The sequence below is a fragment of the Oncorhynchus tshawytscha genome, linkage group LG17 (assembly GCF_018296145.1).
Source record: "Oncorhynchus tshawytscha isolate Ot180627B linkage group LG17, Otsh_v2.0, whole genome shotgun sequence".
In the NCBI taxonomy this organism is placed as follows: Eukaryota; Metazoa; Chordata; class Actinopteri; order Salmoniformes; family Salmonidae; genus Oncorhynchus; species Oncorhynchus tshawytscha.
This window is the reverse complement of record NC_056445.1, coordinates 7,882,260-7,899,852: the sequence shown is the minus strand read 5'-3', so window position 1 is coordinate 7,899,852 and position 17,593 is coordinate 7,882,260. Positions and strand designations below refer to the sequence as shown.

Here is a 17,593-nt window from a genome sequence, read left to right as displayed (position 1 = left end):
ATACACACATGGCATTCACACTGGACGCTGCCTTTGACTAGTATAGGGGTCCTGAGGTTCTGTCGGGACAGACTGCATGGGAGGGGAGTAGTCCAACGTACTTGGTTGGTAGATTCCAGAACGTTTTAAGGACTCAAGGCTCCATCTCTAACTCTGCAGACTGGAAGGCCTCTCTTGTATTTATGCTATAGGATCCAGCTGTGACTTGCTATAAGCAGACTTGACCCACATACCCTGATTCTCTCCTCTGGAGTTTTGATCAGCTATGAGGTTGTTTGTTTGGTACAGATGTCGCAGTGTGACGCAAGGCTATGAACTTGACACCTAGACCGGCTGACTAGGAGCTGTATTTGAGTGCAGAGAGATTCTGAGTCTATTTGGGTCAGGTCCGTTAGGCAGTAACCTTCCACTGAATCCCAACTTCAGCGTAGTGGGACGAGGTTGTTTGGGCCTGTATCAGTGCTGGCGGGTCGCTTCTCTGAGGTGTAGAGAGTTGGGTCGCTTCTGGATTTGGTCGATACCATAGCCCAGTTGGAGTGTGGGATCCTGTGGTGTCGGTCAATACACTAGCTCAGCAGGGTGTGCTGGCTGTGTATCAGAGGAGATGGAGGACTGCAGCGGCCCAGGCCCAGACTTTGACGGGCTCGTTGACGGAGGTTGGACCGACAAGATTAAATCTCACAAGAGCAACCTCAACCTCAGTAAGTTAACATGACCCATTGTAGTTTTTAAGACCTCGGTCTCCCACAACCTCAGTAGGTTCATGTGATCCGTTTGTCTGTCTCGATAGCCCCAGAATATTTAACCTGCCTTTTCTGGGTAACTATCTCCTAACTCTCTGACCTGTCTGTGTACCTCCTGTAGATTTAAAGTTTCATTGGTTAGACCAGCAGCTCTAGGGTATGACACATCACTCTAACTGTGAAGGACTCCGTCTCCCCACTGTGTGTGGATGAGTGGGATATGGATTATGAGGAGATGGCACTCGAACCGAAAAAATCAGTTTCTTCTCAGCTGGTCAGTGGAGAGAATGGGAGAGCGACACTCGGGCATGAGTCTTAGCTATTTAAGGACAATTGAACCACAAACATGATATTTGTGCGTGACTCTGACCCTGGGTTGTAGGATGTTGTATGTTACTGGGGTTCATTGTGGCCAGAGAAGGAAGGGAAACAGGCACGCTCTGTTACTGTGCCACTGTGACCCAGGGTAAACTGCACTCCTGATTCTGACGCTTAAGTGTTAGAAGTACACTAGCACCTCTGTTATCTCTGCTTGGAGCACAGGTGTGCTTTCCGTTGTGATAATTAAATGTAACTGAATACGTCTGTATAAATTGTATTTCCAGGCACTAGCGTTTTGTCCCGTCCTAAGTTGGTTTAGACATGATTCTTCCGCCCCCTGGCTGAGTACAGAGAGAAATATGGTGTCTCCTATTGCCCTGGAAGAGGTATCCCTTAATCAATGTGAACTGTGCCTTGGTCTTATTATTGCTCTCACATTTTCTGTTTGCCGCAAAATTGAAAAACAACTGAGTCAAAATGCCTTGCTCTGGAGGGTGGCCTTTTGCACCCCCACCCCCCCACCCCCGTGGTTCTAATGTGGAATCTGCACCATTGCCGGAATCATGGACAGTGTGAATTTTAGAACATTCCATGATTTTAAAGACTCATGTACACTGAGTATACCAGACATTAGGAACACCTTTCTAACATTGAGTTGCACCCCCTCACCTGGTAGTCAGGCTTATTGACAACATGTAGGTATTGTTAAAGTGACGATGCATATATGATGAACAGAGAGTAGCAGAAGCGTAAAAAGAGGGGTTGGTGGGTGATGGGACACAATGCAGATAGCCCGGTTAGCCAATGTGCGGGAGCACTGGTTGGTGGGGCCAATTGAGGTAGTATGTACATGAATGTATAGTTAAAGTGACTATGCATATAAGAGAAACAGAGTAGTAGCAGTGTAAAAGAGGGGTTGTGGGGGCACACAATGCAAATAGTCTGGGTAACTACTTGGTTACCTGTTCAGGAGTCTAATGGCTTGGGGGTAAAAACTGTTGAGAAGCCTTTTTGTTCTAGACTTGGCACTCCGGTACCGCTTGCCATGCGGTAGTAGAGAGAAGAGGCTGACTCGGGTGGCTGGGGTCTTGACAATTTTTAGGGCCTTCCTATGACACCGCCTGGTGTAGAGGTCCTGGATGGCAGGCAGCTTTGCCCCAGTGATGTACTGAGCCGAACACACTACCCTCTGAAGTGCCTTGCGGTCGGAGGCTGAGCAATTGCCGTACCAGGCAGTGATGCAACCAGTCAGGATGCTTTCGATGTTGCAGCTGTAGAACCTTTTGGGGATCTCAGGACCCATGCCAAATAGTTTTTTGTTTCCTGAGGGAGAATAGTCTGTCGTGCCCTCTTCACGACTGTCTTGGTGTGTTTGGATCTTGATAGTTTGTTGTTGATGTGGACACCAAGGAATTTGAAGCTCTCAACCTGCTCCACTACAGCCCCGTCGATGAGAATGGGGATGTGCTTGGTGCTCCTTTTTCTGTAGTCCACAATCATCACCTTAGTCTTGGTTACGTTGAGAGAGAGGTTGTTATTCTGGCACCACCCGGCCAGATCTCTGACCTCCCTATAGGCTGTCTTGTCGTTGTCGGTGATCAGGCCTTCCACTGTTGTGTCGTCAGCAAACTTAATGATGGTGTTGCAGTAGTGCCTGGCCATGCAGTTGCGGGTGAACAGGGAGTACAGGAGGGGACTGAGCACACACCCCTGGGGAGCTCCAGTGTTGCGGATCAGCGTGGTAGATGTGTTGCTACCTATCCTCACTACCTGGGGGCGGCCTTTCAGGAAGTCCAGGATCCAGTTGCAGAGGGAGGTATTTAGTCCCAGGATCCTTAGCTTGGTGATGAGCTTTGAGGGTACTATGGTGTTGAATGCTGAGCTGTAGTCAATGAACAGCATTCTCACATAGGTTTTCCTTTTGTCCAGGTGGGAAAGGGCAGTGTGGAGTGCAATAGAGTGCATCATTTGTGGATCTGTTTGGGTGGTATGCTATTTGGAGTGGTTCTAGGATTTCTGGGATAATGGTGTTGATGTGAGCCATTACCAGCATTTCAAAGCACTTCATGGCTATGGACGTGAGTGCTATGGGTCTGTAGTAATTTAGGAAGTTTGTCTTTGTGTTCTTGGGCACAGGGACTATGGTGGTCTGCTTGAAGCATGTTAGTATTACTGACTCAATCAGGGACATGTTGAAAATGTCAGTGAAGACACCTGCCAGTTGGTCAGCACATGCCCGGAGTACACATCCTGGTAATCCATCTGGCCCCGCAGCCTTGTGTATGTTGACCTGTTTAAAGGTTTTACTCACGTCAGCTACGGAGTGCGTGATCACAGTCGTCCGGAACAGCTGATGCTCTCATGCATGCCTCAGTGTTGCTTGCCTCGAAGCAAGCATAGAAGTGATTTAGCTCGTCTGGTAGGCTCGTGTCACTGGGCAGCTCGCAGCTGTGCTTCACTTTGTAGTCTGTAATAGTTTGCAAGCCCTGCCACATCCGACGAGCGTCGGAGCCGGTGTAGTATGATTCAATCTTAGTCCTGTATTGACGCTTTGCCTGTTTGATGGTTCGTCGCAGGGCATAGCGGGATTTCTTGTAAGCTTCCGGGTTAGAGTCCCGCACCTTGAAAGCGGCAGCTCTACCCTTTAGCTCAGTGAGAATGTTGCCTGTAATCCATGGCTTCTGGTTGGGGTATGTACGTACAGTCACTGTGGGGACGACCTCCTCAATGCACTTATTGATAAAGCCATTGACTGATGTGGTGTGTTCCTCAATGTCATCGGAAGAATCCCGGAACATGTTCCAGTCTGTGATAGAAAAACAGTCTTGTAGTTTAGCATCTGCTTCATCTGACCACTTTTTATAGACCGTCTCTGTGTGTGGAGTACAGGTGAGCTAGAATTTTCTTTTCCCTCTGGTTGCACATTTAACATGTTGATAGAGATTTGGTAGGACTGATTTAAGTTTCCCTGCATTAAAGTCTCCGGCCACTAGGAGCGCCGCCTCTGGGTGAGTGGTTTGCTTATTTCCTTATACAGCTGACTGAGTGCGGTCTTGGTGCCAGCATCTGTCTGTGGTGGTAAATAAACTAAAAGTATAGCTGAGAACTCTCTAGGCAAGTAGTGTGGCCTGCAGTTTGTACACCCAGTGTATATTATCTGTGTCCATGTTCAGCCACAACTCAGAGAAACAGGTATTAGTTCTTCAGGTCCCCGTTCTTAATGTTTTGTATACTCAGTGTATTTTAACAGACAACTCCTATTTTTACAACTTAGGTCAGCTATTCTGGCCTATAGAAACTACCGAACCATCCAATGATTTATAAATAAATGATCTGTGCTCCCGAAAGGGTTGATCTCCATATAAACAACTTTTAGAAAGCTCATTCTGAGCCGTTAATGAATGTGAACCTTTAACTGGAACAGAATGTGGAACAATATTACCTTGACATCCCGTAATCCAAACCATCTATTTAAACGTTTGAAGGTTGTTCAGACTGGTGTTTAAATTCAAGGAAAAGTTTTTTTTACAATTTAAATTTGTTTACTGTTCCCCTTAAATCAGGTAGGCACATTCCTTCATATGGTGTGGGAGTGCCCTACAGTTACATTTCAAAGTGCATGAATGTAAATATTCAATGAGTTGCATCTACTATGTTACTAAACGTCAGTAGCTCCTTGAATCTCTCAAACGATCAGAGACCATTACAACTGTCAGGCAGAACATCAAAAAAGATGTTGGCACTTAGAAGGCAATCACCCCCCCCACCGGCCACTGTTAGAAGTTACAACATTAGAATTATTGACAGTGAGAGCAGAGCGAATGGTGCTAGTCAAATGACAATTAAGGCCTGGAAAATTATACCCATACAAATAAACAAACGATAAAACCAACATTTTTACAAAATCTTATTTTTTAAAAACTTTATTTGCTTTCAGACCCACAGGGAAGGGGTGGAATGGGGAGGGTGGAGGTAAATGCATCCTCTGTTGATGAGCAACCTTAGATGTTTTTCGGTGGGGTAGAGGGGGTCCGGGCTTAGGGCAGGCAGGCCCAGTGTTGGGGCCATCTCGATGACCTGCTGACGGGATGAAGAGTGACAGTGTGACTGGCTCCGCCTGATTACTCCAGTACATTCAATACCCATTACACAAGCATGGGGAGAGGCCTGTGTGTTACATTACCCAGAATGCTTCACTCTTATTACCTAGGCTGCCTCTCTGTCCTGTCAGCTGTTGTCTAATAGGGTTACAGGCCTTCTCTGGCACTTAGCACGAGGTCACAACTAAGCTACTTATACCACGCAGTGCTCAAGTCGAGACAAACTTTTTCCACCGGTGGCGCTTGTGCGACAAACTTTTTCAGTTGATGGGCCCCAGCACCTGATTTGGTCGCACACAATAAAAGGCCACTCTAAAATGTGCAGTTTTGTCACACAACACAATGCCACAGAGTTAAGGGAGTGTATAATTGGCATGCTGACTGCAGGACTGTCCACCAGAGCTGTTGTCAGAGAGAATGTTATGTTCATTTCTCTACTGTAAGCTGCTGTTTTAAAGAATACATCCAACCTGCCTCACAACCGCAAACCTCGTGTAACCATGCCAGCCCAGGACCTGCAGGGTCGTCTGAGTTCAACCACCCAGACAGCTGATGGAACTGTGGGTTTTTACAAGCGAAGAATTTCTGCACAAACTGTCAATTGTCTCCAGGGAAGCTCATCTGCATGCTCGTCGTCCTAACCAGGGTCTTGACCTGACTGCAGTGCCGGGCAGATGGCAGTCGGCGTGTATGGCTTTGTTTGGGCGAGTGATTTGCTGATGTGAGCAGTGTCCCATGGTGGGGTTATGGTATGTGCAGGCATAAGCTATGGACAATGAACACAATTGCATTTTATCGATGGAAATTTTAATGCACAGAGAGACGGTGACGAGATTCTGAGGCCCATTGTGCCATTCATCCGCCGCCATCACCTCATGTTTCAGCATGGTAATGCACGGCCCCATGTCGCAAGGATTTGTACACAATTCCTGGAGCTCAACATTTCCCAGTTCTTCCATGGCCTGCATACCCACCAGACGTGTCACCCATTGAGCATGTTTGGGATGCTCTGGATCGACATGTACAACAGCGTGTCCCAGTTCCCACTAATATAGTTGTCCTTTTTAATTCAATTGCGCGTCGTTGTGTTTGGCTAGCTGTTTTTGTCCTGTACAGTGTAGGCCATATGTGAGGCCAGAGTTTGCTAAACGAATGCCCCGCGACTGATACAAATCATCACATCATTCAGCCAGGTAGGCCTACTTTGCAGTCAACATTTTAATTAGGGAAGGGTTTTTAGGAAAGCCTTTACACATGTTCATTCAAACAGATCATAATGACCGAATTGCACATTGGCAAAGATTCAACCAAAACGTTGGGACTATTTGCATACATGGTATGCAATACCCATTGCTGTTCTGAATAAATCTTGACCATTTTTAAAACAAAGCGAATTGTGAACCAACAACTTGCTACATTGTTTTTCAGTGCCACGCTAAACTAGCAGGGCTGACACAGAACCTTTACCCTATAGGACGTTTACATAAATACATGTTTATGATCATGATTACACATACAAAGTGGGGTAGAGGTCAAATAAAGCAAACTTCCATTGTTAAAGTACTGTAGTAACTTGTATGATACGCCGAATTGAAGCGGAGTTGTACTCGCTACTAAGTAAGTGGGCTTGTTTTAGATGCATTCAGATACCTCCCCTGTAGTACTGGAGTATACAGTAGAGCTATAGTCAGGTGGGTCATTCTGCCAGTGCTTCAGCCAACTCTTCCATGTTCATTCATACCAGATCGTATCTGTAGGAGGATGAGGCTTGCCATTTTTTCTGCAAGACATATGAGCTTTCCACCCAGACGGGCACTTTTATTCATACACTGACAGAACACAATGAGATATTCCATTCTACCTGTCTGGGGGCCATTATTAACTGGATTGAGGGACAGAGAAAGGGAGGAAGAGATCTGTACAAGGAGGGAGGAAGAGAGGTGAAGGGAGGGCGGGGAATGTATGGGGATGGGAGAAAGAGACAGCTCATCTGTCGTCTGGGTTCTATATCCTAGAAATGGAATGAATTATATTTCTATGTTCTGTATCCTCCAGCTCAGAGAGAGAACTTCGATACTCTGCTTGTGGCTGTGCTAGCAGGTAGGGGGTAGCGTGGGGGACTGATACATATTTGATGAGGGTTAACAGGTAGAAATGAGAGCGATGGAGAGAGAGAGAAGTGTGACACTGCTGTAGTATAAATCTCCTATGTTAGATAATTAGGGAGATGGTGGTAGAGGAAACAGTCTGTGAATTATACATGTAGCCCTACAGGGGGGAGTAGCGTCTCTTTCGCCCTCTCTTTTTGTCAACCCCCCCCCTCCCCTCTTTCTCTTCTCTCAACATGCACTCACCGGGCGGACAGAAATCTATTGATCTGTTCTTTATTTTTTTCCTCTCTCACCCTCTCTTTTGTCCTTCTCTGTTTTGATTTTGACCCCTAGTGTCTGTGCTGCTTTGGAGTCAGAGTGATCCTGGTGACAGGTCTGTCTAATCACACTGTACAGGCTAGCGGGGTTGCTGTGTAAGGTTGCTTCAGTACATAGGCGACTCGGAATAAGATGGGATGTTAGTAGCAGCACGTTTTCTTTTGGAACAGCACTATTAATGTTTAGGAGAAAGACTGATCGAAGGCTGTGGGGTAAAGTAACACCAATATCTATATGGACGCATGTCATGTGGGTGCAGTAATTTGTACGTAGCTTCTAGCATTAGGTCAGCCACTGAGTTATGACTGGTGTGTGTGTGTGTGAGACAGGACATTATACCCTTGTTGTATGGAGACGAGTGTTGTGATATGGTGTGGGTAGTCATTTATAATGGATGTTCGTTCCACTGGCTGTTGAGCTGTGTTCATTTACTGTAATTGACATTCCCATAGAAAATAAGTACCCTGAGCGGTGAACCTACGTGGTGTAGTGAAGGGTTAAACGCTGTTTACCTTTTTTTTGTTTGTTTTTTTTTTTTTTTGCTTAAGCTTTTACCCACCTTATGCCGAAAAAATAAATAAAAATGCATTGACAATATAGGCGCTTTACTAAACTCACTGTGAACGGCGGTCAGAGTTTACCCATCTATTTTTATCACTGATAATACATTTGACAACCCCTCACCTCAGCACTGATCTACAGTATGGCAGTGTTTACCCTACCATTCCTTAGCATTTGTATAAGGGCGGTGGATCTCCTCACTTTGCTTTGTTGCTCCTGACCAGAGTTTAGCTTCTATTGTTTTCCAACTGACAACTCAGTTGAAAACAGTAGAACTCATCTCATCCTCTGCTCCAGTCTTTTTTTGTTTCCTTTTCTTTTGTTGGGAGGGGTGGATCGGCTTTAATATTTCAAATTGATTGTGGCTTCTACGTTGTAGAATAATAGTGAAGACATCAAAACTATGAAATAACACCATATGGAATCATGTAGTAACCACAAAGTGTTAAAAAAAAAAAAAAACTTATCTAAATATTTTGTTTGAGATTCATCAAAATAAGCCACCCTTTGCCTTGACAGCTTTGCACACTTGGCATTCTCTCAACCAACTTTGAGGTAGTCACCTGGAATGCATTTCAATTAACAGTTGTGCCTTGCTAAAAGTTCATTTGTGGAATTTCTTTCCTTCTTAATGCGTTTGAGATAATCAGTTGTGACATGGTAGGTAGGTGGGTGGGTGGGGCTATACAGAAGATGGCCTTATTTGGTAAAAGACGAAGCCCATATTATGGCAAGAACAGCTCAAATAACCAAAAAGAAATGACAGTCCGTTGTGACTTTAAGACATGAAGTTCAACATTTCAACAAGGTCAACATTTCAAGAACTTTCATAAATTCTTCAAGTGCAGTCGCAAAAACCAGGCGCAGTGATGATACTGGCTCTCATGAGGACCGCCTAAGGAAAGGAAGACCCAGAGTTACTATTGCTGCAGATAAGTTACCAGCTTAGGAAATTGTAGCCCAAATAAATGCTTCAGAGTTCAAGTACCAGACAGATCTCAACATCAACTGTGAGTTTGTGAATCAGGGCTTCATGGTCGAATTGCTGCCAAGAAGCATGGTGGAGGTGGTGTGGTGGTGTTTTGCTATGATTTTATTTAGAATTCAAGGCACACTTAACCATCATTCTGCAGTACTACACCATCCCATCTGGTTTGCGCTTAGTCCCACTATCATTATCACACTATCACTATCAAAACACACCTCCAAGGCTGGGTAACGGCTATTTGACAAAGAGGAAGAGTGACCTGACCTCAACCCAATTTGAGGTGGTTTGGGATGAGTTGGACTGCAGAGTGAATTCAAAGCTGCCAACAAGTGCTCAGCGTATGTGGGATCTCCTTCAAGACTGTTGGAAAAGCCTTCCAGGTGAAGCTGGTTGAGAGAGTGCCTAGAATTTGCAAAGCTGTGAAGGCAAAGGGTGGCTACTTTGAAGAATATATATATTTTTTTTGATTTAACACTTTTTGTTACTACATATATAATATGTTCATTTTATGGTTGTATCCTATATACAGTGGCTGTGAAAGTATTCACCCCCCTTGGAATTTTTCCTATTTTGTTGCCTTACAACTTGTAATTAAAATATATTTTTGTATCATTTGATTTAAACAACATGCCTACCACTTTGAAGATGCAGAATATTTTTTATTGTGAAACAAACCAGAAATAAGACAAAAAAAACTGAACTTGAGCGGTCATAACTATTCAAGTCAATAGTTTGTAGAGCCACCTTTTGCAGCAATTACAGATGCAAGTCTCTTGAGGTATGTCTCTATAAGCTTGGTACATCTAGCCCCTGGGATTTTTGACCATTCTTCAAGGCAAAACTGCTCCAGCTCCTTCAAGTTGGATGGGTTCTGCTGGTGTACAGCAATCTTTAAGTCATACCACAGATTCTCAATTGGATTGAGGTTTGGGCTTTGACAAGGCCATTCCAAGACATTTAAATGTTTCCCCTTAAACCACTCGTGTTGCTTTAGCAGTATGCTTAGGGTCATTGTCGTGCTGGAAGATAAACCTCTGTCCCAGTCTCAAATCTCTGGAAGACTGAAACAGGATTCCCTCAAGAATTTCCCTGTATTTAGCGCCATCCATCATTCCGTCAATTCTAACCAGTTTCCCAGTCCCTGCCGATGAAAAACATCCCCACAGCATGATGCTGCCACCACCGTGTGTGGATGGCGTTCTTGGGGTGATGAGAGGCGTTGGGTTTGCGCCAGACATAGCATTTTCCTTGATGGCCAAAAGGCTCCATTTTTGTCTCATCTGACCAGAGTACCTTCTTCCATATGTTTGGGATCTCCCACATGCCTTTTGGTGAACACCAAACATGTTTGCTTATTTGTTTCTTTAAGCAATGGCTTTTTTCTGGCCACTCTTCCATAAAGCCCAGCTCTGTGAAGTGTACAGCTTAGTGGTCCTATGGACAGATACTCCAATCTCTGCTGTGGAGCTTTGCAGCTCCTTCAGGCTTATCTTTGGTCTCTTTGTTTACTCTCTGATTAACGCCCTCCAATGTCCGTGAGTTTAAAATGTTTATTTATTTATTTTTAATAGGTGGGCTGTCCTCTCTTGGCAGGTTTGTTGTGGTGCCAAATTCTTTCAATTTTTTTTATAATGGATTTAATGGTGCTTTAATGGGATGTTCAAAGTTCCAATTATTAAATTTTTTATAACCCAACCCTGATCTGTATTTAACCTTAACTTTGTCCCTGACCTGTTTGGAGAGCTCATTTTTTAAAATTATTATTATTTTACCTTTTAACTAGGCAAGAATTCCTATGTTCAATGACTGCCTAGGAACAGTGGGTTAACTGTCTTGTTCAGGGGCAGAACGACAGATTTTAACTTGTCAGCTCGGGGATTCTATCTTGCAAACTTGGTTACTTGTCCAACGCTCTAACCACTAGGCTGCCTGCCACTCCTTGGTCTTCATGGTGCCGCTTGCTTGTTGGTGCCGCTTGCTTGTTGCTATTGCAGACTCTGGGGCCTTTCAGAACAGGTGTGTGTGTGTATATATATATATATATATTACTGAGATCATGTGACACTTAGATTGTGTACAGGTGGACTTTATTTCAATAATTATGTAACTTCTGAAGGTAATTTGTTGCACCAGATCTTATTTCGGGGCTTCATAGCAAAGTGGGTGAATACAGATGCACGCACCACTTTTCCATTTTGTTTAATAAGGGGGGTTAAAAACAAATCATTACACAAAGTTGTCCAAATTGGTTAGGTGTATGTTCAATACATGAATTCCAAATAAAAATCCATTTAAATGACGGGTTCTTATGCAACAAAATAGGAAAAATCGCCAAGGGGAATGAATACTTTTGCTTGTGTGTGTAAACTCAGAAGAAAGAAAATGAAACGTCCCTGTCTTAATTCATAAAAATCCAAATAACTTCACAGATCTTCATTGTAAGGAGTTTAAACACCGTTTCCCATGCTTGTTCAATGAACCATAAACAATTAATGAACATGCACCTGCGTAACGGTTGTTAAGACACTAACAGCTTACAGACGGTAGGCAATTAAGATCAGTTATGAAAACTTAGGACACTAAACAGGCCTTTCTATTGACTCTGAAAAACACCAAAAGAAATATGCCCAGGGTATCTGCTCATCTGCGTTAACATGCCTTAGGCATGCTGCAAGGAGGCATGAGATCTGCAGATGTGGCCAGGGCAAGACATTGCAATGTCCGTACTGTGTGACGCCTAAGACAGCGCTTCAGGGAGACAGGACGGACAGCTGATCGTCCTCACATTTGCAGACCACGTTGTGTGTTTATTGTCGGAAGGAATGAGCCTTACACTGAGGCCTTTACTTTGGAGCGGGATTGATTTGGAGGTGGGGGGGTCCTTCGTGGTCTGGGGCTGTGTGTCCACAGTATCATCGGACTGAGCTTGTCATTGCAGGCAATCTCAACGCTGTGTGTTACAGGGACGACCTCCTCCTCCCTTGTGGTACCCTTCCTGCAGGCTCATCCTGACATGACCCTCCAGCATGACAATGTCACAAGCATACTCCTCGTTCTGGGCGTGATTTCCTTCATGACAGGAATGTCAGTGTTCTGCCATGGCCGGCAAAGAGCCCGCATCTCAATCCCATTGAGCATGTCTGGGACCTGTTGGATCGGAGGGTGAGGGCTAGGGTCGTTCCCCCCCAGAAATGTCAGGGAACTTGCAGGTGCCTTGGTGGAAGAGGGAGTTAACATCTCACAGCAAGAACTGCCAAATCTGGTGCAGTCCATGAGGAGATGCATTGCAGCTGGTGGCCACACCAGATACACACCAGATACTGACCCCCCCCCCCCTCTTTTTGTTCAGGGACACATTATTCCATTTCTGTTAGTCACATGTCTGTGGAAATTGTTCAGTTTGTCTCAGTTGTTGAATCTTATGTTCATTCAAATGTTTACACGTTAAGTTTGCTGAAAATAAACGCAGTTGACAGTGAGAGGACGTTTCTTTTTTTGCTGTGTGTGTTGCAGACACTTTGCAAAGATTTGAATCTGGCGTCACTTTTGGTATCCGTTAATGTGCCATGTTCATCAACCATGTGCCTCCAGTCTTTGTGAGAGGAGCTGCCCTCTCTCTTCTAGTATTCATGAGACTGGTTGTGTGAGCATGAACACAGGGCTGAGCTCCGGCATGGGGCTGAGAGGAGTCATGGTCTGCCCAGTCACCTGATGACACCTGACACTACTGGAGTCAGCCAGGCGAGGGGAGGGAGGGAGGGAGGGAAAGAGGTCAGTAAGAAAGAAGAGGATCGGAGAGACTGAAAGAGGAAGCGAGGAAACAAGAAAGAAACAGGACGTTAGTGAAACAATTACCGGAGTGTTCCGTCAGCTGTGTATTGTGACTAGTGACCAGCCTCTTAGCATCGCAGTGGCTCGGCTCAGGATACATAGCATAGCAGTGAAAGGAGCCAAGTGGGACAATGTAAGAGGATCACAATCTCATCCCATGATTATCGTTCTGTACTGCAGTCTGCAGAGGTTGAAATTTAATCACAGCTCAGAAGCTACCAGAATAACACTTGTTGTTGTTCTGAAATGGCCTCTTGTAAAGCTGTGACAATATGATCCAGATCATCTCAAAGGTTTTGCAAAACCAGATTTTGAACAAATGGAAATTGTGTTCTGGAATCTATTTGTCTGTCTGTGGATTAACAGGGGTAAACAAATGTGGTGATAATCATCATTGTCATCATGATACCAGTCATTTAATGTGTTGTGTTTTTCAGAAGAGGAGTTGAGGAAGCTACGAGAGGAAACCAATGTGGAGAAGATGAAGGAAGAGCTGGAGAGGGAGAGAGGGAAGAGGCTCGACCTCGAACTGAGGATGAACGAGGTGCTAAAATCCAGGTCGGTGATGGAGAGAGCGAGGGGAACATAATGTGTGTCATCTCATTCTCTAAGTGTTGCTCACTTAGAGATAGTCACATCCCTCTCTGTCTGTGTATGTCTCTCGGTGTGTCTCTCGGTCTGTCTGTCTTCTGTGTGTTGTTTTTGTCGGACTGTTTTGCTTTATCTTGACAAGGTCACAGTTGTAAATGAGAACTTGTTCTCTACTGGCCTACCTGGTTAAATAAAACAACTCTAGGTGTGTGTGCTGCCTTCAGTGCTGCAACCCTGCCTACCCCAGTGAGTTGTCCTTCAGTGCTGCAACCCTGCCTACCCCAGTGAGTTGTCCTTCAGTGGGGTGGATCACCCTGCGCTCCAGCGGGTATAAATAGCTTGAAAACATGATTGGTGACATGCAAAACATGTTGGGACTACATAACAAATACCTAAAGATTGTTTTTGGGTTGAATTTTCCTTTAAGTAAAGCCTCGTGTTCACCCAGTCCGTTCAGAATGGATTTCAGTGGCATTTTAGCTCCTGCCAACAGGACCTTCCACCATGTGGAATGTCTCCTTGGCCTTACAGTAAGGTCTACAAGGGCATAGAGGGGCATGAAGATACACTATACATCAAATAACCAAAATTTAGAGGCGGCATAAATCCCATGAAGGGTGTACTTGAATGAGTCTTTGCAACACTATGTACACAAACAATCTTTCTCTTTTTTTTTCTCTTTTTTCTTCCAATCAGGTTGGAAGACTCGCCGCCACAGCCTGCCCGTAAACCCCCGTCTCCAACGCCTGCTGCCAATGGCAAAGACGCAGGTAAGCAAGGCAGAAAGTGGACTATGGTGTAACGCCTATGACCGCTGATAGTAAAACCCCAAAAACCACCCCCTATCTGTACGGTTTATGGATTGAAGAGACCAGATTGATACTGATCCCAGATCTGTAAAGATCTTAAATAAGATGCCAGTTTCAGTATTTAACGAACCTTGGGTCAGAAGAAACCTTTGTCAGAAACGGCAGTAACTCCCATCAGTGAAATAAAAGGGTTTGTAGGACTACAAGGCAGCCAGGGACTGTGGGAAGGCATTCAGGAGTCCGGTTGAAGCCAGTGATAGCCCGGTGGGGCTGTAGACCTGACGGGAAAAGAACAGGGGACCGGCGTTTCCTGTGACTCTATAGGGGACTGTGGGAAGACCGTAATAACCCTATATATGGGGGGGGGGGGATTCAGGATGATGGAGAATCTATTTTCTCCATGGGGGATTTCACATATTGACAAACACACTCACAAAGGATCTTGAATCACTTGAGACAATGCAGAATACCTGTTTTTCATCAAAGTTAATGTGTGTGTGTGTGTGTGTGTGTGTGTTCTCGTATCAAAACAATTTCTTCAAGAAGGATCCATTTCCCCATTCATTTTAAAACTCCAACCCAACCGTAAGGACGAGCAGCTTTAATAGCAGTGTTTAGTGCAGAACACATTCTGGGCGCTGAACATCCCCTCTACCAGATATATTTTAGTGTGTGTGGAGCACAGATAACTGGCAGGCAGCCTATCTGCCAGCAGGCTGGAAGAAAGACACTGTTTGTGTACGTGGGATGGAACAGTTTGAACTGTAGAAGTATCTTTTGTAAAAGCAAAAATCTTGATTCTTTTAGGGTTCCAGAACCAGTTTGTCTAGTAGCTTCAGGTGCTGGTGACACTGGCAAGGTTTTTATTTTAGGGTTCCTGATCACTGTTTTAGGGTTCCAGAACCAGTTTGTCTAGTAGCTTCAGGCGCTGGTGACACTGGCGAGGTTTTTATTTTAGGGTTCCTGATCACTGTTTTAGGGTTCCAGAACCAGTTTGTCAAGTAGCTTCAGGCGCTGGTGACACTGGCGAGGGTTTTATTTTAGGGTTCCAGAACCAGTTTGTCAAATAGCGTCAGGCGCTGGTGACACTGGCGAGGGTTTTATTTTAGGGTTCCAGAACCAGTTTGTCAAGTAGCTTCAGGCGCTAGTGACACTGGCGAGGGTTTTATTGTAGGAAATGGGCTAGGTTTAATCTAGGCCAAACAGGCCCATGGTGTTAGTTAGAGCAGCCTCGCCAAATGTAGAATGTGCGTACATGAATTTGTGTTTCTGTACGAGACACACAAGGAGCTCAGTGTGTAATTTAGGTTAATGGGTCTTTGGTATTAACTCTAAATTAAACCAGCGTCTTAACAGGGCGATCTACAGACCTGTATCTCCTTCTCTACCCGTCTTCATTTAATAAACAGCTTCAGGTAGTTCGTTGCCCTTGGTCACAGAAACTCCAAACCGACAGGGAGGCAACTTCATTGTACTAATTATAAACCTGCGCTGCCTGTAAACCTCTCTTCCTGTGTCTGTCTTGTCCTCGCTCTCCCTCATTCCCTGTCTTTCGAATGTGCATTTTATTAATGTTCAGTGACGAGATGAAAGTCAAAAAGAACAGACACGAGTCCTCTTCGTGTGCAGTAACGTGAAGCGCCCACTAACAAATAAAGAAGCCTATTGAGACCGTGACCTTCAACTCTGCCCCCTCCAGACAAAGAGAAGCCGCCGCAGGGGGAGACCCTGTACTTGCGGGCGTGGAGGTGGCTCTATGACAGGTTGGGGGTCTACATCGAAGACTTCCGCTTCGTCCCGGAGGAGAACACTGTGGAGGCTGAGGAACCGCTAAGCGCTAAAAGGTGCGTCGTTGTGCTCATATGATGGGTTGTCAAAATCCTAGAAATACAATCATGGATTATTGGTTTAAATTGGAATGTCTGTTCTTGTAAATGTATTTCTATGTTCTAAAAGGTGAGTACTGAACGAGGTGGTGAAAACGACAAGTCACATTGAGAGGCTGCGTTGTAGTAGTCTCTATTGGAACATGGTGAATTTGTTGCACCCCACATGGCCAGTACTCTACCACTCACAGAAACAGTAGTCTTTCACCCCAACCTTAACAGTAGAGATGTGAATCCTATACAGACACTCGATCTCTGGACCTTCTCTATATGTTGCACATCACTGAATACAGTGTCTGTGCCCTCTGGTGGTGGCTTGACCACACTACCACACTCCCTGCAGCCATTGACTGAGGCTATAGACATTGCCCTCGGGCACTGATTTAGGATCAGCTTCACTATCCCCCAATTCTAACCTTAACCATTAGGGGGTCAATTCCTCACTGATCTCAGATCAGTGTCTAGATGCAACTCATACATCATGCTCCACTTTAAGCTAGCTGGGTTCAGTCTAGGACTTGGCTCATTTTGCTGCTCAGCACAGATCAGATTGTACAGGGTTTACTCATCCTTCAGGTCATTGGCTGCTGTGACCGTAGGCAGGCGAGTACTGTAAACACACACACACATACGTACACGGTTTGAAGTGCACACGGATTGGATAAAAGTTGGCAGCACAGGTAGAAAGCTCTAGAAATAAAAAATGTAGAATGTATTGTAGCAGACCTTTGTGGAGAGAACCTAGAGAAATAGATTGAGCTCTTCATTCTTTCCTCTCCTCCTTGCCTCTGTGACTCATAAACAGAATGATCAGTGGGTTGAGGTGTCGCTACCTCCGCAGGAACATTTCGCTCTTTTAGTAGACGTTTGAGGATTGTGCTCCCCCACTGTGTGGTGTCAGTGTAAAGTGCATGCTAAAATTCCTGCTGTAACATCTACAGTTTTGTATGTCCCTCTCTCCAGGCTAACAGAAAACATGAGGCGACTCAGTGAGTATTTATAGATGAATTCCCACTCAGAACAGTCACACCTTCTGCCGTTGAGCTACTGCTGTCAGATATTGTAATGTGACAAGTTGATGACTGATTTTGTATTTTCCCCAGAGCGAGGAGCCAGACCTGTCACTAACTTCATGAGGAACCTCTCAGCCTTATCCAACTGGCACTCCGTGTACACCTCAGCTATTTCCTTCATAGTGAGTACAACTGCTCCTATCGGTCTTTTTTTTATTTTTAATTAAGAGATATGAGAGTCATGTCCAAATCATCTAGAAGTAACTTCATTGTGCTACACAATTCATTTGAGTGACTTTTAGGATGATTTGGACATGAAGC

The 17,593-nt window shown here is 44.8% G+C and overlaps 1 protein-coding gene across 5 annotated transcripts in view; it reads left to right on the top strand.

Moving 5' to 3' along the window:
- Positions 1–17,593, top strand: part of LOC112216778 (GRAM domain-containing protein 4-like) — a 66,102-nt gene that overhangs the window by 34,443 nt on the left and 14,066 nt on the right. For 4 of the 5 annotated variants that reach the window (XM_042300057.1, XM_042300056.1, XM_042300055.1 and 1 more), the window contains 5 exons: positions 13,411–13,531; positions 14,261–14,334; positions 16,073–16,217; positions 17,223–17,248; positions 17,363–17,454. In XM_042300057.1, coding sequence (XP_042155991.1) covers positions 13,411–13,531; positions 14,261–14,334; positions 16,073–16,217; positions 17,223–17,248; positions 17,363–17,454 — 458 coding nt within the window. Of the gene's footprint in view, positions 1–387; positions 702–13,410; positions 13,532–14,260; positions 14,335–16,072; positions 16,218–17,222; positions 17,249–17,362; positions 17,455–17,593 lie in introns of those variants that run through there. The other variant, XM_042300059.1, reaches the window with a different exon arrangement.